Genomic DNA, 23,799 nt, shown 5'->3' with positions numbered 1-23,799 from the left:
GATATTTTATCGATTTTCTGTAGCTGGTACAAATATTGATCAAATAACAATAACATCTTGGTAACCAGGGATCCCTTTAAACATTTGGCATACCTGTTACATATTAGCCCTTTAATAAATCATCTATAAATATTAGAAGAAACGAGTGTATCGTGTTCCACACACACAGAGTACAAGGGCCACATGTTGTCTAAAAGCTGAGATTTGAAACAATAAGGCTTTATAAACTTAAAGAGAAAGAGTCAAAATAGAAACACAAAAACAATAATTTGCTCCTGCACTGAAACAAGGAGGACAGAGGAGACAATAGTTCAAAGAATCATCAATTCGCTGCAGAAAATAGCTTCAAATCAGGAAGGAAATACCTTCAATATGCTGAAAAAGCCCTGTTGTAAACATGTGCTTCAATGCCAAGATTGCCAAGCACCACAGCTTCCTGCTTGAGCAGCATGTTTGTTAGGGTGAGGAAGAGGCCATTATGTTTTGAGTTGCAATATCCCCATGGCACCATGTAGGGAAGCTAAGCACCTACCTCATTAAATAAGAAAACTGAAATGAAAAAGTGCCCTGCGAAAATACTCAAGATTAGTCAATTATATGGGAGCAGAACTGATGGTGTATTTTGCCAAACTAAATAATAATGTAAATAGGATTTACTAATATCAATACTAATAAGTTTAAATTGGAGAACCTTTGTGCAAGAAAAGGGGGACAAAGGCTCAATATAGAAACACCAACAATAAAAGAGGTCCCATGTATGTGCCCATGTTTTAAATGTGTTCCTCAGACACATGGCAAAACAAAGGAAAATTATCATTGTTTAAATTTAACTGACTGAAAGAGCTCCAATAACTGATATGTCAATGTATGTGGATAGATGTGTCTGCAAGTGCATCAATTACCATGTCTGTAGCATCTACAGACTTTGTAAACACACAAAACAATTAGCTGTACCAGAGATATCAAAGGTATTAACTGCCTTTTACAAAGTCATCAGTTGATTCGTTACAAGAATACATCCATTATCTATAATGAAGTTAGATCCAAATTCAATTATTGTTAGAAAGAGCTGACTTCAGCAGTATTCTGTTCAGTAGTGTGTAACAGCCGGTGCCAATCATAAGCATTTAACATTAGAAAACGCTAGATTATTTCAAAAGCTAGTGTGTGAAACCTGGTTCAAGTTTATATCACAAATACAGAAATCATGGGTTGAAATATTGCAGCACTTGGACATCAGCATATATAAAACGCTTAATCTGTATGTAACACGACATATAAACAACAAACAAATGTTACACCAACTGTTGGCAGTGCTTTAAATCTGATTCATTTTGGTCTCATCACAATCTATGGTCAACTAAATATCAACATCCTAAAGCTGTTGTTGACCTGCTATGCCTTATATGGACTGTATGAGGAAGAGTCTGATAATATCTTACAAATAAAATATGTATCTGCAAAATCAGGGTGGACATTAGTCCACATACAGATTCAAAACGTTACCCAGCAGATATCAGCTGATAAAATCAACAGGCCAATATATTGGTCAGACTCTGCTGACTGTGAGATGAAATAGCCAGCAGTGCACTTTTATATCCAATACTCTTTTATTTGTTCCTGGGTAGGTAAAGAAATTACACTGAGACATTCCGATCCCCAGCAATGTCGATTGTCCTCGGGAAACAGGATATCTTCACGCTCAGTGCTGCGATGAAACTGAGCTCATGTTGAGTTTCTTGCAAGTTATTTTGGCAGGTATCTCAAATATCTATAAAGATGACAAATAGAAGGATAGGACTAATTCAAAATGCTTGGGATTCAAGTTTAAATTCTCTCTGCAAGGCACAGTAACCAAAGGGATCAGTTTAAGGAGTTTATCAGCATACATGTGCAACTCCTGATGCAGTAGTGCCCCCTAGTGTGAGGTTTCGGTTGCGTGACTTACTGATCTGCACCAGTTTTTATATACAGTACACAAGGCAAGCACGACATTCACTATGGGCATCCCCATATAACCCAAGTAAGGATATTTATGTGCGATCAAAATAGAATATGAGGATTTGTTTTATCTTTTATGCCATCAAAATGACTACAAAGAAAAGTCTATTATCATAAGCATAGACTGATGTAACATCATCAAGTGTCATCGACCTGGTCACTACCATGTAATTTGAGAAACAGACCTCTAGTTCTGGTAACAAAGCCTTGTTCTGACACATTGCACACACCACACAAAAATGACTGCAACTTCAAAATCGCTCAGACACAAGCACATACAGAAATGTGTACATGAAAACCCAACTTCACATTTTCTACTGTTAACATTTTCTCTAACCAATTCAGAGCACGCACAGAGGGTGACTCATAGCTTGCTGGCATTGGATTAACCCTTGTGTCTGATTGTATCTCACACTGAGACAATAAGATCATGATAAAGCCCATTGACATCATGTGAAACTAAAGATTAGAACTGGCCTGAAGGTCACTACTTTAGGGACTTTGCAAGGTGATTTTTCTTTGAAATAGGACCACGTTTGGCTTCAATTTCTGCAGTGCATCTACACAATAAATGTGCAGAAAGGGGTAATGTTAAGAGAAGCTCTGATATTATTCCACTGTTTAAGGGATGGATAGGGAGACTCTTGGGAGGAATTTTCTATTTTGACCAATTAGTTTTGTATTGGTGCAATATTTTACACTTACATTACAGCCCTTTAGCAGACGATTTTATCCAACTTACAATAATTCCAATTCAATAACCGAAGATCCAAAGTACCAATAGTCTTTATGAAGAGGTCACCACCCTACCAAATAATCATCTCAAAACCATATACATACATACCTTAATTTCTTCCTTTTTTATTTGTTTTTGATTTTTTTTGGGGGGGGGGGGGTTTTAAGTGGGATTAGTGGGGTAGTGCTTGATGAAGAGGTAAGTTTTCAGCTCAGCTCTACATAAAACTATAATGCACATCACAATTAGATCATACAGTATATTATATACTAGATAATTCATAGGAAAAAGGGTTTTACGAATAGAATCTAAACAAAATCAATTCATTTGAATCTTTGTATATGCAGTCAGTGAGAAATTATTTGGGTTGTAAAGGATATTCCATTTCCATGGAACATGGAACACGTTTTGATGTTCCAATATGATGTTTCATGACAGTAAACGACAAAAAAAAAATATTTATAAAATTACTTCTGAACAAACTGCCATTAGTGTCATTAACTAGTACAATGCCTGATCAGAATGGATCAGAAAAATAAAGTTTCAATGTTGTTTTTGTTAATTTTTTGCACAATCTCAAAGTACTTACCAGACTGGAAGTAAGGGAGGGGTCTGATTTTCCAAGGTTCAGGGAACACATCCGAACCAAATTAGAGATCTCAGACGATGGCTGCCAAGCTGACTGGACCTGCTGGGAATGGCTGGGTAGTAGGAGATATTTCCCTGCAGATATAACATGATGGGGTCAGATGAAGAGCCATAAGCAAGAGCGCTTATGGTTCAACAAAATACATCACTCTACATTTGAACAATTGTATGTCATACGGCAGACCAGCAACATTAGGAGATAAACAGGATGACAGTGCCAGTCACGTGACCTAGCTGTGATCTTTAAGCAAAGCCAAAGTCGTTGACATTGTGGAGCAGACTGAATGTCAAATTGAGCAAAAGGAGAGAAAATCTCATTAAGGGATCACTGGCCATATTATGCAATCACAACACAAGCACATTTCAGACCATGAGGTAAATTTAAAACACACACACACACACACACACACACACACACACACACACACACACACACACACACACACACACACACACACACACACACACACACACACACACACACACACACACACACACACACACACACACACACACACACACACACACACACACACAGAGAGAGAGAGAGAGAGAGAGAAAACCATGTTGTTTTAATCAACTGCAGAAGACTGAAGAGACACAGAGGGCGCACAAGACTCACAAACAAACTTGCTGTCTCTGTCTTTCAGAATTAACAGTCAACTGCCTTCTAGAAAAACAAAGAAGTGTGAAAGTCCTTGAAAGAGATCTGAACTTATATGTCCATTGTTTAAGGCCTCCTTACATTGACCCTGTGTGTATTTTGGCAGACACTCTTCTGGCCACCTGCTATCAAATAATTAATTATCTGTAGTTTTTTTTTTCCCCACTATACATTTCGTGCTAGAAATTGGAGCGGATTAAATACTGTTCATTTCAATGAAATATCAGGGAAACAAAATGATTCAATTCCAGGTCCTATCAAAATGCACAGAAACATGCCAAATTTTGATGTCTGTTCTATTTTGTTGGCGATTCAAAAGTGGAAGACTGGTGAGAGCTGAGGTTGGCATGCTCACCGGCTCATAAATGTTAAGGAATATATGGCGGAGTTGAATGGATTGGAATTGAATGGTGACAGAACAGGATGAGAAGGGAAATTTGTGGTCCTTCCTTCCTTACCAGAAAATGTTTTCCCTCATTGGAGCCCATCACATTCCAGCAAAACGGAAGTCTCTCATCAGACAGTAGTCAACACTTTCAGAAAGTAGTTAAATTTATTGACATGGGTTTTTTTTCCCTTTGTATTCAGGGCAGGACGTTCAAGTTACAAAAAAAATTATTATATTATTAAAATGTATTGCATGTGTGATTAAAAGCTTTCTAATCAGCTATTATTTTGATATGCTACAATCATGTAGACCTTACAACTTTAATATGCAGTCAAGTGAATGACTACATGAATGAATCTTGCAACAGCAAACAACCCCATTTTTGAAGGTTTTAATTAAGCTTAATCTTCTGATCCAAGGACACAACTGTCTGCATTTGTCCATAAGATGAGACTCTGCTCATGATGACCAATGTCTTTTTTCCTTTTGCTTTTTTCTTTTGATGATCAATGTTCCTTTAGTTACTATGATTTACATGCTAAGTAGAGTAAAGATAAAATATGGACATCTTAGACTTATCTTTTTTGGCAACTTCCTTATTCAATTAACAAAGCACAGAAGACATACAGTGAACGGTTTAGAAACTTAAAGGCAAAGTCTGTAATAAGTGTATGAATATGAAATTTCCCCACTGTGGGATGAAATAAAGGCACATTCTATTCTATATAACTGAAGCTGATTAGCCAAGGGCACAACGGATTTCTGAATAGAGACAACCAAGGCCATAGTCACAATAGAGGAGCTGTAACTGACCATAAAGACGAGTACTGCATCAATTCATGTGATTTGGAGTTCCAATCTCCGATCCTGAGACAGTTCAAAGTTAGAGTCGTACTACACATAAAAAGATGTGTGGTATGTTCTTAAATCTGTGAAATATTGTGCATTGATTCCAACTGGAGAAAAATCAATCTGTTGCATAAAGTTACTGTCAACAAAATCTTTGATTTTTACACCACACATCATTGTGGTATAGAGAGTCACATGTACAAAAAAAACAAAACAAAACATTGTAACATGGTTCCTGTTCTTATGTCCAAACAGTAGAACTTCAAGGAAAGGAAATTTCCAACATATTTCAACACAAGTCCAAGGAGGAACAGAGGCGGGATGTGCTAACACTAAACTCAGATGAACTAGGATACAGATCAGAGTGTGGAAATATAACTTCTAATACAATTTTCAACATTAAAGCACCATAAAACCTCAGATGATCTATTGGATTTATTTAACTATTACAAGTATCACCTCCTAAAGTGAGTGTTTGTATAGACGGATGTGATTATTGCCTTTTTAGCATAAAAGCATCAGAATTGCACCTACTAGAGCAGCGATTGTGTTCGGATCACCGAGTGTTATAGTCCTGAATTAGAGGTCTAAGTGGTTTTCCAGTACATAAGGCTCCAATTTGAAATGGTATGAAGAAATAAGTGTCTTTCTTTAACTCCTTCAGTCATTCAAATAATATTTGTCGAAGTGACACTGTTATCAGTACTTTCTGCAAGTGGAAAAACTAAAAAAGGTATATATGCACGCACTCACACACACTTATTAACACAGCATATAATGGCCTACAAAATTTCTCTTTTGGTGACTCTTTTGGTAACTCACTCATTAATGCATAATGTACATGTATTCATTTAGACCATCACCCTAATTTACAACAACATGTTGTCCTCAGGATCTGTGACAAGGAAAAATATTTTGATTTATCAATTGTTTTCCTCTTATACAAATTTCCATAAAACCAATACTCAGCACTGCAGTGACAGCCATACGATGCGCTGAGATTATATCTCAGATCCGCAGAACAATTACCTGTGAGCCCACCCCCCAGGCTTCTTCTTCGAACAAATTTTCCATCCTCGCTGAGATGACGCTTCAGCTTAAGGGCGGAGCTTGTTCCATTACTCAATTCTGGGTTACTAAACTTCCTCAGTGATGCTGAAGGAGGGCAGAGGATGTGGTCCAACTGGAGAGGGAAATGACAAAAAGAGAGAAAGGTTTGGATAATGATGTAACCTCTTTGTTTTGTTAAAAAAGTACAAAGTAAAAGATATAAGTAAAATTGTAAAGGTTAATTTAGTGTGTGCAGATGAAAATTATTTTTGGTATCCTATTTCAATGTTTCAATATATTTTCTTTGAGGACTTCTGAGGTCCTCTTCTAAACTTTAGTTTCAAGCCTTGCAACAGCAGTTTCAACATTTGTGAGGCTTTCGAAGGCATGGGTCTGTTACAAAATAAAAAAAACTAACAAGACACCACTCTACACTTCAAATTTCTAAGATTTGGAATAAATTTACTTAATTTGTTAAAACGAAGATCAATGGCATTGGTTGTTTTTTTAACCATCATGCACTTCACACAAAAAGATGCAGAAGGGGGGGGGCAGTATGAGCCCAAAATCTGCAGTTGCTTCAAATGCAGGCACATGCGACCAGCAAATGTTTTTTTTTACATTTGCATCCGGAGGAACCTTCACAGCAACAACAAACACTGCTAAAATCTTTGGACAGTTAATATGATTGAGATCTTAACAGAGAGAGTGAATACCACATCTGGTAATGTTTCCCATTCCCCTAAACAGCAGTGCGACCACCAACTATTAGTGTAAACACCTCCTCTTCATCCCTCCAGACGCTTGTGCTCAGCGGGCTCAGAACACAATCCGCCCATCAAGTGGAACAGTTTGGTATGTGATGTTTTGATGGAGCCAAGTGATTTAAGAGTGGACAAAGTGCAACTAGTGAGTTTATGCTTGAACAGCTCAAACTTGGTTGATTCTAACTCTATTATTCCTTTTTCCAAAAACATTTTCACTGATTTGCAATGAAGACTGAGTCGTTTCTGTGAAGAGGGAGAGTAAGCACTGACTCACTGAACGTTAACAGAAAACCACCGCCAATCCTATCTGTGCCAGAAGGTTCAGTAAAGATTGAGTGAAGAAAATAAAAAGGGAAAATTGAGAAATGTCACAGAGGGCAAAATGGTGCAACTTTTAAGCTGGTCTTTTGATTTTCACCACCAACAATGTAAGAAGGGTTAACTTAATTCATCTCCACTTCAAGAACTAAAGGCGTAAATAAAATGATGCATCTTATCAATAACATATGGGATACTTTCACATACACACTTCCAAAAGACTATTGTATCCAAAGAAGATAACATCCTTGCCTCAAGCTCAGACCACTTTACAATGCCCAGTGTTAAGGAAGGGGCCCTCCCTGCTAATACAAAGACACACATGGCCTCGGGCATTGTGTGGAAGGAAATATGCTCTGCTCCTCTGTGGAATGATTGATTATGCAAATGAAAATCCTTGTTTTGTGCATTACGGTTTCAATAAATGATACTAAGTGCAAAAGAACAGAGGAGATTAATTAAAAGGTTTTCTAAAACTTTCTCTGCTATCAATGACAGCCTTATTGGATATACTACTTCATGTTGTAAATTGTGATACTGGGTGTGTCATGACTCTAAATTAACAATTAAAGGTCATTTTTGATCATGCAATATATATATATATATATTCACACACACAACAGATGGTGTCAATACAATTGTAAGACAACATGTGTTCCACATAACGTTTCTGTGAAGAGGAAAAGGATCTGGAGGTTTTCAACTATGTTTTTCCTGTTAAATTGCACGATTTTGAACATCTGTGAGTAAATTAGAAAGGCCAGGGAAATAGTAGTAATAGTAAGATAGTCTAGTAAAATCAGAAAACCAAAGATTAAATACAGAACAATTTAGGAAAACATATGAAAACACTGAAAAACAAACACAAACACAAACGCTGAAAAAAAAAGAATCTGCATAAAAATGTCCAAAAGATATTTAATGATTGTGAAAGATACGGCGTAAATGTTGTGAGACTTGACATTGTAATGTCACGTTGGTATACCATTGAGTGACTTCTGGTAATGTACAAATCAAGGGAGTTGTTGACAAAAGTGATATATGCACCATCTCATTTAAGCTAATGTAGTTGAACTCCGTCTCCAACTTGTCCTTGTTCGCCAAAAGTGAAGCAGGTGGGAAAAAGGGAATTAGTGTAAACACATGTTGAGAAGATTTATGGACGTAGTGAAACAGGATATGAAGTTAGTTGGTTTGAGAGGAGGAGGATTCAGAGAACATGGTTAGATGGAGAGGGTTGATACGCTGAGGCGACCCCTGAAGGGAAAAGCTGAAAGGAAGAAGTGTAAACCCATGTGGATTATACAGTACTGAATCATATGTTGTTTCAAATATCACTGAGCTTCACTGAGTGTCACACCTAATCACAGGAAAACAAACAACGTGCAGAAAGGAAATATTTCTTCCTAATTTGCTATGAAATCATCATGACTAAACTTCCTCTATGAATTATTTCTCAAAATCAAGAACTTCATATGAAGAAAAACAATAAAGAAATGGAAATCTAAAAAAAACTATTAAATCAGCAATAATAAACAAAATGTATTAAAGCAAATAGAAGCAATGCAAGGGAAATTTAAATCATCAGGCAAACCCACAAAAGTGTGGTTTAAGAAGAGAAGTTAAAAAGCTTGCTGTGTCAGCAGAACTAATTTCCTCTGACTGCAAAAACCTATGCTCCCCTCAGTTTTTAGCTGTGATTCTTGATCAGGCAAACTACTGCAATACGCGTTACAGAGACTAACTATGATGCTGCCTGCCAAATCCTGCATGATGTAAAATTTGCCTCAATAGTCTGAAGGTGAGGAAGAACCATCATTTGTTGATATATTGTACGACATCCCGTTGAGTTTTTCACTCCAGTATTGTAAAAAGCTTTTACCCATTATGTAGATTAATTCAGTTTGTGCATGATTTCCATTCAGCTGTGAAGGGGATGGGGGATGCTGGATCTATAGTGTGTGATTATGCTAAGAAGCATACTTATTCCTATTAAACCGGAATACAGTTTAAATCAAGGTACAGTCGATGATTTGTGAGCTGCAGTATATTCAGTTGTAATCAGGAAACAAGCATCTGGCTCCAACTTAGCTTCCTGATTGCAGGTTATCCCGACCCTACTCCCATAAACACTACTGGCCATCACAAGTTTGTACATCACAAAGGAAGCCGACTAAGCTTCTGCTTTTTCCAATATTCTACTTCAGCTTCCTTAGTCAGGAAGTCTGTTCCAACCCAGTTCTAAGTGGAAAGGACAAATGTCCAATAAATGTGTACAGCAAGATAAGATCATCAGTGATCACTTTATTACCTTTAATGTTTGAAAGAAACACAGTAAATATCATCTATTGGATTATGCATACTGGGGCAAAGTCTGAAACTAACAGGCTAGTGTTATCTTTTTTGTATTTGCTTTTGACTTTTGAAATATCAATTAATCATTTTAAAAAAGAAAATAGCTCACCAAAACATGAAATACAAGAAAAAAAGAAGTTTTCAAAGTTTCAATATTGTGCAAATTAATATTTTTAAAAGTACAAATCAAATGGCATTTTAAATCTCAAAAAACATTTTCACAGCAAACTGTTTTCATTCTCCATTAGGCACACTAACAGAACTATTAAACAGGTGCCCTGCCAAGATGGACAGAGCTCCATCAAATGTTTTGACAGTTGGAATTGCCTTGATCACTAAACTTACACTGAAATGCCTATTAAAAAATGCTCAACCATTAGATTGCCTTGTTACAATGTAACTGCATGACATATTAGGTGAATAGAAAATGATTTTATTTTTCTGCTCAAGGCTTTTTTCCCATAATACCATTAATATTTAATTCTACACATCTAATGTTTCATGTGATTCTGTCAAATTCAGTTGCTCCTAGATTAACTACTTGATACTACGCTGACAAGACAGCAATCCAGAAATTGGGCATAGATGAGCAGTGAATCAAGTATAATAGGAGAATATTACAAATATTGTAAATATTATACTGAAATTGTGATAGATTGTCATATACAGAAAGGCAGGTTTTTGAATTTGATCAAAACCACTTATTGGTTTGTCTCTTTGATAGAAAAACTATTTGATGGGTAAAGCGGTTATAGAGGCAAATCAAAGCTGGAGCTATGGGCAACTCATAAAACTGCCTGATGTAAGCTTTATTACTGAAGATTTAGTAAAATGCCCATTACTTCAGCCCTAGCAGTGAACTGCATATACTGTAGGTTTCCATGAAAAAGCACTTGCAAAATCCAATCACATATTGTATTCAAAGTACACGGTAGGCAGCACACTGCAGACTTGGCAGTCAACGATGCCCTCTCACCTACTGTTCTTCGCTGCAGAATGCATCTACCAGGAGATCCTGAATGCAAGATCTTACCTGACAAGCCCCTCCTCCCTTCACCCTTTTTACCATCCTCAACATCATACAGAGTAGACAGTACCAACAATCCCTTGTTGTCAAAGCAAAGAACACACAAGGCAAATATGGAGCGAAGAAGCTGAACTCCATAACAAAGTCTGCTGTGTTTACCAACTTTCCACATTGACATAAAAATGTCCATGTTGGTACTGCATGTTTTCATCTCAACATTCAAGAAAGTTTTCACTGCTGCTTTCAGATCAGAATCCTGAGACTTTGAAAGATGAACCCATAATTATATAAGGCTTATCTACAATCCATAGTATTCAATTTTTGTTTTGGGTTTCACTCATCAGGGCAAACTTCCAGCATATTTAAAATACTTTCTATAAAGGTCTACAATTTTTATGCAGTGTAATACTGAATTGTCCTGAGGCTAAAACAAAACATGTAAAATAAAAAAGTTCAAGTAATATCTTTATGATTTCAATGGTTAATACTTATGGTGAGAATTAAAAGACCCCTTACAAGGTTCAGTTTTACCAAATGGTAGGGGTGCTTACACAATCAAAAAAACAAACAATCTTGAGGAATGAATAATTTGTTGATATTATACTAAATTAGAAAAACATGAGCTCTTAATATTTCGAAGGTACCCAAACAACGCCAAAATCTGACCACAAAGCCACATGTACACATATAAAACAATTTTTTATGTGCTAAACTGTATATATTTAAGAGTCCTAAGAGTAGAAGGACTGAACTGATAGTGGAAAACACTGAGGATATAAAAAGTAGGGCAAACACTTGGTAGACCCTTTACTCTTGTTGTTGACCTTTACCAGCAAAGATGACAAACACGACATATGCAGGGTGTGGGCAAACTAGCATGAAACGCACTTTGTACACCTGCATACTACCACACTGAAGGCAGATACAATAATACTATAATCACTCAAGCGATTGCATCCATATTCAAGCAAGCTTGTGCATACACTAAATGGGACTATTTGTGCATTAGCATTTTGACAATGTAATACATTTCTAAAAGAATGTTGACTACTCCATATTGGAATAATTTCTTTCTGATTTGTAGACATTTCTTTGATACTTTTTAAGTCCATGAATGTTGAAATTAGTTTGTTTACAGTCACTTCATGTTACCGTTGGTGATTTTTTTTACCTGTTTGCTATTATAAGATGGCCAGTTTTAAACTTACATCAGCAGCTGAAAAGGGTTGTTGCTTGAGAATAAAAATCTGTCAGAAAGCATTTAAATCATTTTCTGAAATTGCAAACAATTACAATACAGTGTGTGATACTCAAGACCGTAAAATGTAGCACTACAAAAGTAGAAAGACAATTTATACTGAAAAACACATCTGAAGAAGCTTTTCAATGGAAGGATAAGCAAACATTCACAACCCAGATATGGTGTCCCTTTGAGGGATTTGTGAGGAAGTGTTGCTTATCATTTCACTGAGATGGACGAAAGGCACCTCTTAAAAGAAAGTACTAAATGTTAGACTGTCGCTGGTTGCTAAGACAATGAATATACATTTGAAGCACAACAGGAAGAGATTCTCCATTCTTTATGCCTTTGCTTTTCATTGGGTATTCAATCCCGAGCAGAAAAAAACAATACAGCAGATTAAATGAAAAGATACATTTCATTTACATGTGGTGGTGGCATATACATTTCAAATTGAGAACTCTGAATTCTGGCAAAAAGATATTTTCTATACTAGATGATGGATTGATGCTCAAAACAAATAAATCTGTCTCAAAGTATTAGATTACATGATGATATTAGGGTGCAAAGCTGAATTGCACCAGTCTCCATTTGCGTAAGGTTATTCTGTTATGAGCTCTGTCAAATAACCTGGTTTTTAGTGAAAGAGATTTAGCAAATTGTTTCATCAAAGTCATCAATTTAATGTAGCAGTGTAAAGAAAAAGCAGTTAAGTCAACCAGAAATGCATATTGAAAAGCTGTTGAATTTTTATATTTTCTATATTTTAGAGGGATTAAGAAGTTTCCTTACAATCTGCACTTCTTTGTGGTCTTACTGCCTTCAATGAAAGGAAAACATGCACAGTTTTGTAAAGACCAGGTGACTGATTTTGGTCGTTGTACATCTCATTTATTTCCACAATTAACAGTCACACATGACCATGTATGACTACCATGTTTGGGGGATACTTGAAGGTAACAGATACTTCAGATCACAATTAAAATTTTCCTCTTCATACTTCCCAAATTGCAATTTGAAAACCTTGAAAAATCAATACCTGACCATCATTCATCTTAATTTAATTGAACATCAAATAAAACCACCATTTGGCAAGAAAACATCTATTGGTTGGCAAAGTACTTTTGAGCCTCTCACAATAGAAGTTCAATTAGGCTAAAATTTCTAGACCGCAACTAAAATATTCAGTTGTGTCACAGTCACTGATTGGTAGTTGTGAAGACTAAAGTAATTGTATTGTTATTTAGTGATATTGTAATTGTCTTTATTCCAAACAGGTATGACTATATTATTAATCAAAAGTTCATGCATGCTGATTCAACACAAGATGATTATCTACTGCTTGACCACCTAACTATGCGTGGTTACTGTTGCTAAATTTTTGATTGGCCACACTGTGAAGGAGAGACTAAATGACCAATCAGCTATAGTACAAACACAGCAGCACAGAAACTGAAAGTATTATTTTTAATGACCAAATTAATTCTAGTAACGACGACAAAAAGACACTTTTTACATATATTATGAGGTGCCTTCATTCAATTCTTTTAAGCTGCCACTTCAAATTAATGAGTTCAAGGGATAAGGAATACATTCAACTTTCCTTCCCCTGGGTCAGCTTAACTAAGCTATGCTCTAGCCGACCTTGTCACCCAACATCTGTCTTGTTGCTCTTCCCAAGTTCCAATCTCGCCAGAGTCTTTCTTCCCTTGCTCTCAGTACAAGGAGAAGAGTGCTTTTCCAGTGCAATGACCCAAAACTAAACATCTCAAAAGTGATCGAAACAACCCAAAACACATTTCAATCAACCAAGAGACAATCATTTCCTGACACTTCTACTTCATTCGCCTATGAAAGTCTGAGACTTTGAAGATTTATACTTTAGATTGTGTCAACACAGGAAACTGAAATCCCCTGTGAAAACAAAGACAGAAACTGCAGGGGTTGTTTTCCGAGACAATTTTATCAGTTTAACCATTAAAGATCCAGTATATTCAGCATGTAACATAATGAACCAAGCAATATGAATTTCCCTATTTTCCAAGGAAAATATGTTTTAAGACATTCCTGCAAGAAACTCTGAGATTAAATATATGCATTCCCTTAGTTTAAGGCAGTGGTTCTTAACCTTGTTGGAGGCACCGAACCCCACCAGTTTCATATGCTCATTCACCGCACCCTTCTTTAGTAAAAAATAAAATATGATTTTTTTTTACTGGTGCACGAAATGCATTAATGGTCTGATAGAGAGGTCTCACTCTGCTGCATAAACCAGCGACCTCAAAGCGGACCGGTAGGAAATCTCAGAGCAGGACGCTTTCAATGACTGTGCCCACTAACCGCAGACTAGAGTGAGGGGTGGACCTCTGCGGCGGAGGCTCCACCGAACCCCTGAGACCGACTCACCGAACCCCTAGGGTTCGATCGAACCCAGGTTAAGAACCACTGGTTTAAGGTCTTCATAATAATAATTTATCCTTTATTAATCCTCGTGGGGAAATTCGTTCTCTGCAATTAACCCAGCATGGATGAACCATGAGCATTAGGCTGCCATCCACCAGCGCCAAGGGAGCATTTAGGGGTCCAGCATCTTGCTCAACAGCACTTTGACATACTAAGGGGAGCCGGGAATCAAAATGGGAATGTTGCTCTACCTCCTGCGACATGCCGCCCCCCCCCCTTCCCCCAGCAACTAATTCTAACATGTTCTTTGGCCATTTGGTCATAAGTAAACAAAAGGAAGTCATGCAGTACTGCTTTTTTAAATAGTATGCTTTCTATGAGACAGAATAACACTGAGTTACACATTTGCCTCTTTTGTTGCAGGTCAACACCCTTTGCATTAATTGACGATATTTCAGATAAATTCATTGGATAAACTACTCTGGGTAAGCTTCATTATATAAATAAGGCTGGCATACATAGAAAAATTAAAGTCAAGATATCTATCACAATAGTTTAATCATATTTATAATTTTCTAAATAAAAACCTTTAGAATTGATAGTCTTAAGTTATTTATCTTCAGACAAATATTATCTTGATAGACTGTAATCATTTCTAAGTATTTTTGTAATTTTCATAACTATGTTGTAATCCTCAATCCGGTATTGACAACTTGCCACTTACCTGTTTTCCTGCCAGAGACGGACACTGACCTACAGTTAAACTGCAAGCAAAAGACATATTTTTGGATGTCCTGTATCTCTCTAAATCATCACAAAGAGTCCTGCTGGTATGTGTGTACAATTGAAAATAAACAAGTCAAAAATCAAAAGGATCCTGTGTTGGGGCAGAGTTGCAGAGTAGAAGCCTTCTTAACCAGTTAGAGTTAATCCTCTTAGCTACACAACGTAAACGGACACTGAACATCCATCTGATCTATCTAGCATGCTGCTAATCTGGGGCTACTGAGGAACATGTGACCTACTGTGAAGACAAAAAGTTAAATATTGTCAAACAGAAGCAAATAGTGACCAACAGGCAAACATTGATGCAACAGTTTATGGTGATGTCCCCAGCTGTTGGGAGAAGGGCTAACTTTAGTAATGCACCAGTCAAGGATGTTGTCAGACTGACAGACAGGAGTTGTGATGATATTTATAGAATAATGTGATTAAAATGTTTAAAGCAGTGTCAATAGGTTCCAGGAGAGGGGGGATGAAAATATAGCCATCAGGCAACATGAAATCTGAAAAGAGAGGTCAATATTGTTAGAAGTAACTTTGCAAGTTCTGTCACTGGCAAAATCTCTGTTGCCCTGTCCTATACCTGAATTTCATGTACAATTATTGCTATACTGATCAGTCCTTTTTCAACAGGTTTGAAAAAACAGCTTGAAATTGCTCCAGGTGCAATGATTAAATAAAGAACTACCCTTCTATAAATGATTGTTCTGTAAAATGTTGCTCTTTGCCCATATGAACAGGTTTTGAAAAAAAGATAAGATTTTTATCCTTTCATCCTCTGTTCATTAGATTTTTTTTTGTCTTGCGCTGCTTTACATGGCCATATAATAACCTTTCGTCAAAGTGTCACAAAAGTCTTTAAAAAGTCAACAAATTCAAGTTTAAATATCATCACCAAACACTGACAAACGGATACAGCATATTGGGGAGCAAAATGCTAATTGTTTTTGAAACACATGACTTATCATTGTTGATGTTTATCTGTAAAAAATGTCAAAGATATCAAAAGATTTCTGTCTTCTGCATGATATGAGCAAACAACAGATATCAGTGGTTGAAGTTGGATTGTTCAGGTAAGCACTAAACCATGTCTAATCTTGGTCGTTTAGTTTTTCAAACCAGGTAGATGGGGATAAGACTGAGGAAAAGTCAATCTCTCTGTTTCAGAGCAATTAATATAAGATAAGATCTGCTGTGACAAGCTGCTGTCTTCCAGTGCCATCTTGGGAAAAAAAGACATCCACACCCTATGTAAGGCGATCATTGTTAACCATATCCCAAAATATGTTATCCCAAACAGTGTAAGTAGCAAATGCGTCAACAAATTAGAACAGAAATCCACTTACATAATCAATTTGAGTACAAAAGGTCTCCACATGAATTCACTGTTTGCCTGCTTCCAGTGTTTGCCAAGATAAGTCTAATCTTAACTGATTTTACAATACCTTTTAAACGAATACCCCAAAATAGCTTTTCACACTTCAATAGAAAAGTGTAGTGTTGAAATTGAATCACAATCATTCAACATTACTGCATTAACAACACCTCCTGATTCAATCACTACCCACATAACTTCATTAATTCAAATTGTCACGGATAACTTCTGGCCTCTTGGCAGTGTGGTTCTCCTGCTGTCCTGTCCAAACATCAGTCACAATCAAAAGGACAAAGGTTTAAGGGGTGAGATTTCAAACTGTGACATATTATGACAGTTTAAATTACTTTGGATTTTTAAAATAAATCTTTTTAAAATCTCAACAACAGCATTGTAACAATTTTGTGCCTCCATCAAACACACACAATCAAATTATACATACACTATAAAAGCATCAAATTCTTTAGGCGAGAGTGAATATAAAATGTAGACTATTTTACACAAGAATGTGGTAATTGTGGTATCACTAACTGATGCAGCAGAAAGGAAGCAGTGTTGATTGCTGTGTGTGTTCACATGGAGCTTTTAGAACAGAAAGTTTATGGTGACATATGACTGTAAACTCTATAAATATGTATCCATATAACTTCCATGCTGAACACACAAATCTCTCCAGAGGCACTTACTGTATGCTTAACTCAGCAGAAGCAAATGAACATGTCTCATGAGATAAATAAGCATCCTGCTTGACTAAACAGACCTGTTCAAATTCAACAAAGCGTCCATGCTGTCTGAAGTATCAAGTAAATGCAGTTTGCAGAGTCAAGAGTTACACGTGACTTGAACAGTCTCATTACTCACTACAGACGAGCACAGTGGTTCAACATAAGATAAAATTTCCAACTTTTCTCAAACTGTGCCTATAGGCGGGTCTGTTTTTTTGAAAAACAGAACCAATATTACTGAATTCTGACTGTTAGCATTGTTTTAAATGATTATAGCGCTCCATGTAACAAGAAATTCACAGTCTGACACTGGTAAACATGGGTCAAAAACATCAAGTAACAACTGCTGCCAATTGAGAACTGATGGATGATATTCATTCTGGAAGATTAACCAAATTGCAGTGATTTTAACCTTAATGTAAAATACAATCTCCTCCCCTCTCGTCAAATTATTATAATTAAAAACCAACAACATATTCAACGTATTCTTTACCTGAGCTAGAAGAGAACTGTCATGTTGCTATTTAATTATTACTACTGTAATTACCAACACTTGTAAAATAGGATTCTAAAATTAAGCAAAAATATATCATCTTTGAAAAATGTGTCCATTCTGATTACAAAATATTTAAGACATTCAACTTAAATTGCAAGGATCCATTATTTTTAACATTTTGTATTGGTGTTTCATTATGTACATATCATCACTGAAATAACTATAAAACTACATTAACTATTTATGCATCTTTCTGATTTTGTCAATGTTTATTTTCATTATATTACAAAAGCATTAACAAACATTAACAAAAAGCTGTTTGATGCACAGAAAATTTAGGTAAAAAAAAGTATGTACTGTGTACAGGATAAAAACCACACAACACAAAAGGTTGCACAAAAATGTTGAAATCTTACATTGCTGGGTGGCTGCTTGATTTCAGTTTTTAACAAGATAAACATTTGTTGAACTTCATGAAGAAGCAGAAGTTGTGAAAAGAAATATAAAACAAAACAGATGAAACTAGAATGTCATACAGAGGGAATGAGTCACAATGGGCACAAGAGTTTATTGAGGGAAATAAAGACAAGGGGAGACATATAAACACGCTGATAGACTACATGCATTGTAACAGTTGAGAGTATCTCAGTGTGTTATACACAGGTGTAGTCTGAAAAGAATAGGATAGACATTAATCGTCATAATACAGCAAAATCTTACAGCATAGGACAAACTTTGAAAAGGAAGTTTGTAGGATTTTGAAGGACTATATCTAGTCCTGTGAAGAGGTAAAGCAAATATTAGTACATGTTACCGTGTTCTATCCTGAATAAAAAAATGTATTTAAAATACTGATAACTGTCATACCTAATCATCTAACCCTGTTCAAAATTGATATGCATGGTTATGCCACACAGGTCACCCAAGATGTCAGTAAACCTGTTCAATGGTGTGTTTTTGAGAGAGTGAGTCTACATGCATTATTATCCAAAGTTTCCCACAAAAAGACTATGCAGTTGAAGAAAACAGACTATTTGGCAACCCATCCATCCATCTTCTGCGGTTTTCCTGCACTCAGGGTCGTGGGGGATACTGGAGCCTATCCCAGCTACCATTGGACGAGAGGCTAGGGTGCGTGTGCGGGGTTGGCACTGGGTGCCAGTCAATCACAGAACTACGTATGTAAACAAACAGTTCACTCACTCATTTTGTATGAGACGATGACCCTTGCTTGTTATTCAACCAAGAGAGTCAAATTCAAATATTGAGCAAAAATAATGCCTGTTGCTAGGGAATCATTTGTGAGGACATTTCATAAAGTTTGAGTAAGATCATACAAGGTGCTTAAGAAGTGCACTTCTCCTGAAGGCATGCACTGCTAAGTGTGGAAACAGAATGTAACTGAGCCAGTCAGCCATGTGGCTGACATTGTTTGAGTTCTCAGAAGACTTCCCTTCTTAAACTCCACTGCAGCATGACGCAAGCCAAAGGTCAGAGTTCCCCGACTTACACTTCAGTGCCACAACTGGACTGTCTCTCGTCACTAGCTGATCTCCTGACCTGCTTTGGGTATTTCTGATTGTCATGCTTGAATTAGGCTCAAATATATCAGTATCAAGTATATCAGGTCAAATTACTGTATATCCAGCACACGAGATTCTAGGTTTTAAATAAACTCCAAACTGACATTTAAGGGGGATGAGAAAGACTGCAGGGTTCATCCAGTGCATGTACAGTTCAAAATGAGAGTTCAGTAAAAATATTTGAATGTAAAAATTTTGGAGACAGGGAGGGCAGCACAAACAATATACCATCTAATAATGAAAATATAGTAACTTGATCTCCCAAAGCTGCCAGCGGGTTTTTAAAATATACTTTATTTAGGAAATGCAAACAATTGTGCTATTTATCAGAGCCGCCACCTTCTTCTCCTTTTAGCTTTTCCCTTCAGGGAAATCACAGCGAATCAACCTTCTCCATCTAACCCTATTCTCTGTATCCTCATACACCCTCACCAACTACCTTCATATCCTCTCTCACTACATCCATAAATCTTCTTTTTGGTCTTCCTCGAGACCGCCTGCCTGACAGCTCCAATTCCAGCGTCTGACTACTACTATATTCACTATCCCTCCTCTGCACGTGACCAAACCATCTCAGTCTCTCCAAAACATCGAATGTGTTGTCCCCCTGATGGATTCATTCTTGATCCTATCCATCCTCATCACTCCCAACGAGAACCACAACATCTCCATCTCTGTGACCTCCAGCTCTGCCTCTTGTCTTTTCATCATTGTCACTGTTTCTAGACCATACAACGTCTCACCCGGCTCTCACCAGTGTCATATACACTATTTATCAGAGTGTGTAAAAACACATCTGATCAGAGGTCCAAAGTATAGGAATTTGTCAATTAGCAAAGAAAATCTATATATTTCAAAAGGCCCAATTTTCAATACTGCAATGCATCTTGATGACAATTGTGATATGGAAATCACATGTTACATAAACAAATAGAGTTGTGTTATCCCATTTAGTAAGGTACTTTCCTGCAGATTCAATTTAAAGAAGATTTTGGAAGTCATTTTTACCTCTGTCTGGAATTTTTTATCATTCTTCGTTAATTTCAGATAATATCCATTATACAATAGCTCAATACATCATTCATACCTGCTTCATAAATAAGCAATTCCCTTTTACCAGATGTTGTAAAAAAAGCACTATTTGAAAAAATTGCCGAAATATTGAATGTGATATCTCCATTAATATCAATGATATTGATATTAGTCTTTGTCTAAAGTATACAAAATAGTGGGACTAAAAACACTTGTGTTAAGCTAGTATCTATGTTTTTCTTTTACCAAAAAAAGAAATGTGTGTCAAACCAATCAGTCATATTTTTTTTCCATTTTCTGTTCACAATGAGGTCTACCTTCTTGTGTTTGACTTCACACAACTTCTAGTCATGATTTTGCTGTTTCCATAGAGATGCAGGACCTGATATTGCAGCAAAAAAAGATCTTCCAAACAGTAAAAATGTGCCCGGTTCAAACACGCGGACTGAATTCAATCCAACAGCGCAGACTACTTTGACCGTGAGAGCTTTAAAAACGTAGAACATTTCGCTGTTACTGAGTGCTAAATTAACTCTATTAAGTAAATGGACCATTCTACCAAATTTAATTAAGTGACACTAACGTTGTCAAATATGGCATCAGCCTTGGGATATTCTCATGGATTATCTGTGTATGTTGGCGCCTGCTGCGCACATGCTAAAAAAAAAGTTAAAGGCATCGTAATATCATAAGTATAAAAAATGTTTGCAATCCAAAGGTCTGGAAAAAACATGCAGATTTGGGCCTGCCGAAGATCAACAGTCAGAATTTTTATGCCTTAGTGAGTCATTTGCCATGACAAAATGTATCTATCGTTACAGCTCAGTGGTATATCAGTAGACACGTCCCAACCGAAATACTGTATTGTGGACTTGTTTTTGCTATCTTATATTAGAGAAATACAGTCAAATACAAAATAATGTGCTGTGAAGTGCAACATTTATTATTGAAAAAAACTAACACCAACAAAAGTGCATTTTTTTGTTTTCCCTTCACATCAGCCTGTCCGTTCCCATGAGCAAAGACACCCAAACCATGATGAGGTACAAAATGGAAAGTCATAGGTGGATACTACTACACTTCTCTCTTTCCTCCCATTGACTACACTGACAAAAACGAGATGACATTCAGCCACACCTATCGCCTGAGGTTATTTTGCAAGATACAATCATTTAAGGGGGGGAACAAGCTCTTGATGCCACAAACACACTTTAAATTTGGATTATATTGTGTTTGAGGTGGTTGAACCTGTTTGAAAGAGTATTCGAGCTTTCACCTCTGATCATCAACACAAAAATAGACCTAAGGCGGAATCTTTTTTTCCTCGTACGTTGTATGAAAACTGCAGCTTTTTCTAAAGATCAAAAATGCAACTTTTGTTTGTTTTTGTGTACTGTTTTTAAGTCATTTTACTTTTTTGACTTCATACCTTCCAACTATTTTACCAAAGGATGTCCAACACAAACTGTGAAGCAGCCTGCAATTCATTTATAAGCAGCCTGCGTATTTTTTGCAGAAATGACTGTCAGAATTGGCTGCACAGGTTCTGGCATTTTCTGTGGAGGACAGAGAAGGTCTTTGGGTCTGATTTGTCATTTGGCTGTGAAAAACAAAGACATATCTCTCAAAAGCAAAAAGAAAAAAAGGGGATGAACGAAGGCCCTGAGCCAGTACAGGTTTGGTATCCTTTGCAGCCTAAAGACAGATACATCTGAGGGGTCTTTGAACAATGAGAGAGAACTAGAATCCTGAATTCAATCACTTAGAACAGATTTTTTTTCAAATAAAGTGCGCAATTATTGACAGAGATAAGCAGACATGTTTGTTTCTAACCCATGAGGACAGCGTTGGGTCATTGGTGACAAGTGAAAGCCTGTCAGTCGACAGATCTGACGACTGAACAGTCAGGAAACGAGACAAAAATTTAATTTTTTTTGTATATATCATTATTATTATTATTATTATGTATTATTTTGTGTAAATTTAATTTTGTATTTTTTTTAAGTTGTTTTTTTTTCCGGTTGTTGTTTTTCCACATCTGTTTCAAGTTACGGTTTACTATAGATCATTAACGCAAAATATATTAAAAAACAATTAAATGAAAAAGAAAGAAAGAAAACCGAAGGGTGGGGTTAGACGTTATACTTCTAAAAGTAAACCATGAGGGATGCTGGGACATAACAGGACATGACATGTCAGCAGTAACGGGAAAAGGTCTCCAGCAGCATGATGAGTGTGTGACATGTAAATAGATCGGATAGGGTTTTACTGCAGGGATCATGACAGCGGCCTGCACGTTACCGCGTGTGTTTACAAGTAACTTCTCCGCCGACTGTTCTTTTTTTTTTTTAAATACGGATTAACGGCACTGTGTTGGGTCAAGAATATGAACTTTTAAAATCTTGCTCACCTTTTCTGCTGCTTCTTCTTCTTCTTCCTCCGCCGCCTCCTTGCCAGAGTCCGTGCTCGGCGTCTCGTCTTCTCCTTCGGTCAAACTCTGGAAATCCGAGCCGGGGCTGTCGCGTCCATCCCCGGACACTCTGATGTCCACCCCTGCGGTCACCTCGCCCTCGGACAAAGTGCTAGAACCGGAGGACGAGGACGGGCTCCCGCCGCTCCCGGACGCCCGGAAGGGCTCCATCGCAGCGCCGGTTAAGAATCTACGTCACAACCGAACATGCCGCTAATTAACCTGCAGGCGCACCTGGTGCTTTAGCGCTCCGAGCCCGGAAGAAAAACAAAGACGTACAACTTTTTTTTCCTTTTTGTCTTGCCCCGTTCAAAAAAAAAAAAAGTCACGACTTCGTCGAAGGTTTTAAGTTTAAAATACTCATTGTTCCCATTTGAAGGACGCTGGCACCGCGGAGCTTCGTCTCCTGTCGGCAGGTCAGCTGTAACCTCTCTGCCTTCTCGTTGCAAAAGTAGCGCCTGGCTACTGCTGCCCGAAATAGACCCCGCCCACAAGGTGCGAGGGTGGACCAATCAGAGCGCTCCCACGGCCAACCAGAACGCTCGCAGTTTTTGACCATCTTTAGCCAGGCATGGATTAAGACCCCGAGACGACCAGAGAGCAATAAATACATTTTTTAAAATTGACCGACCGCTGAAAATGCAGATTTTTTTTGTCCTTTTGTTTATTTTAAGTTCACATATTTCTTGGTAATTTGTTGTATCACTAAAAAACAGCATTTTAAATTTCAAGAAATTCCTATTTCTCACCATTTCGTTGAACCCTGTCGAGTGTCTCATCATTTATGTGTTCCTGTTTCCTGTGTTTCCTCTTGCAAATCAGCCACCCTTTTCAAACAAATTTAAATAGAAGTAATGCAGTCATTCACACACAACAACTCAGAAGACGA

General features: G+C 37.1%; 1 protein-coding gene across 6 annotated transcripts in view; it reads right to left on the bottom strand.

Moving 5' to 3' along the window:
* The window catches only part of mast4 (microtubule associated serine/threonine kinase family member 4), a 92,313-nt gene extending 68,869 nt beyond the window's left edge, over positions 1 to 23,444 (bottom strand). For 5 of the 6 annotated variants that reach the window (XM_086152345.1, XM_086152349.1, XM_086152346.1 and 2 more), the window contains exons 1-3: positions 22,851 to 23,444; positions 6,316 to 6,469; positions 3,327 to 3,460 (exon numbers count right to left, since the gene is read on the bottom strand). In XM_086152345.1, the coding sequence (XP_086008471.1) occupies positions 3,327 to 3,460; positions 6,316 to 6,469; positions 22,851 to 23,081 (519 nt within the window). In that variant the 5' untranslated portion in view covers positions 23,082 to 23,444. Of the gene's footprint in view, positions 1 to 3,326; positions 3,461 to 6,315; positions 6,470 to 15,170; positions 15,378 to 22,850 lie in introns of those variants that run through there. The other variant, XM_086152350.1, reaches the window with a different exon arrangement.
* Between the last annotated feature and the right edge of the window lie 355 nt (positions 23,445 to 23,799).

The sequence above is a fragment of the Fistularia commersonii genome, chromosome 9 (assembly GCF_037954325.1).
Source record: "Fistularia commersonii isolate RoL2024-O1a breed Wild chromosome 9, RoL_Fcom_v1.0, whole genome shotgun sequence".
Lineage (NCBI taxonomy): Eukaryota > Metazoa > Chordata > Actinopteri > Syngnathiformes > Fistulariidae > Fistularia > Fistularia commersonii.
Note: the sequence above shows the minus strand (reverse complement) of the source record. Positions and strands in the feature narration are given on the sequence as shown.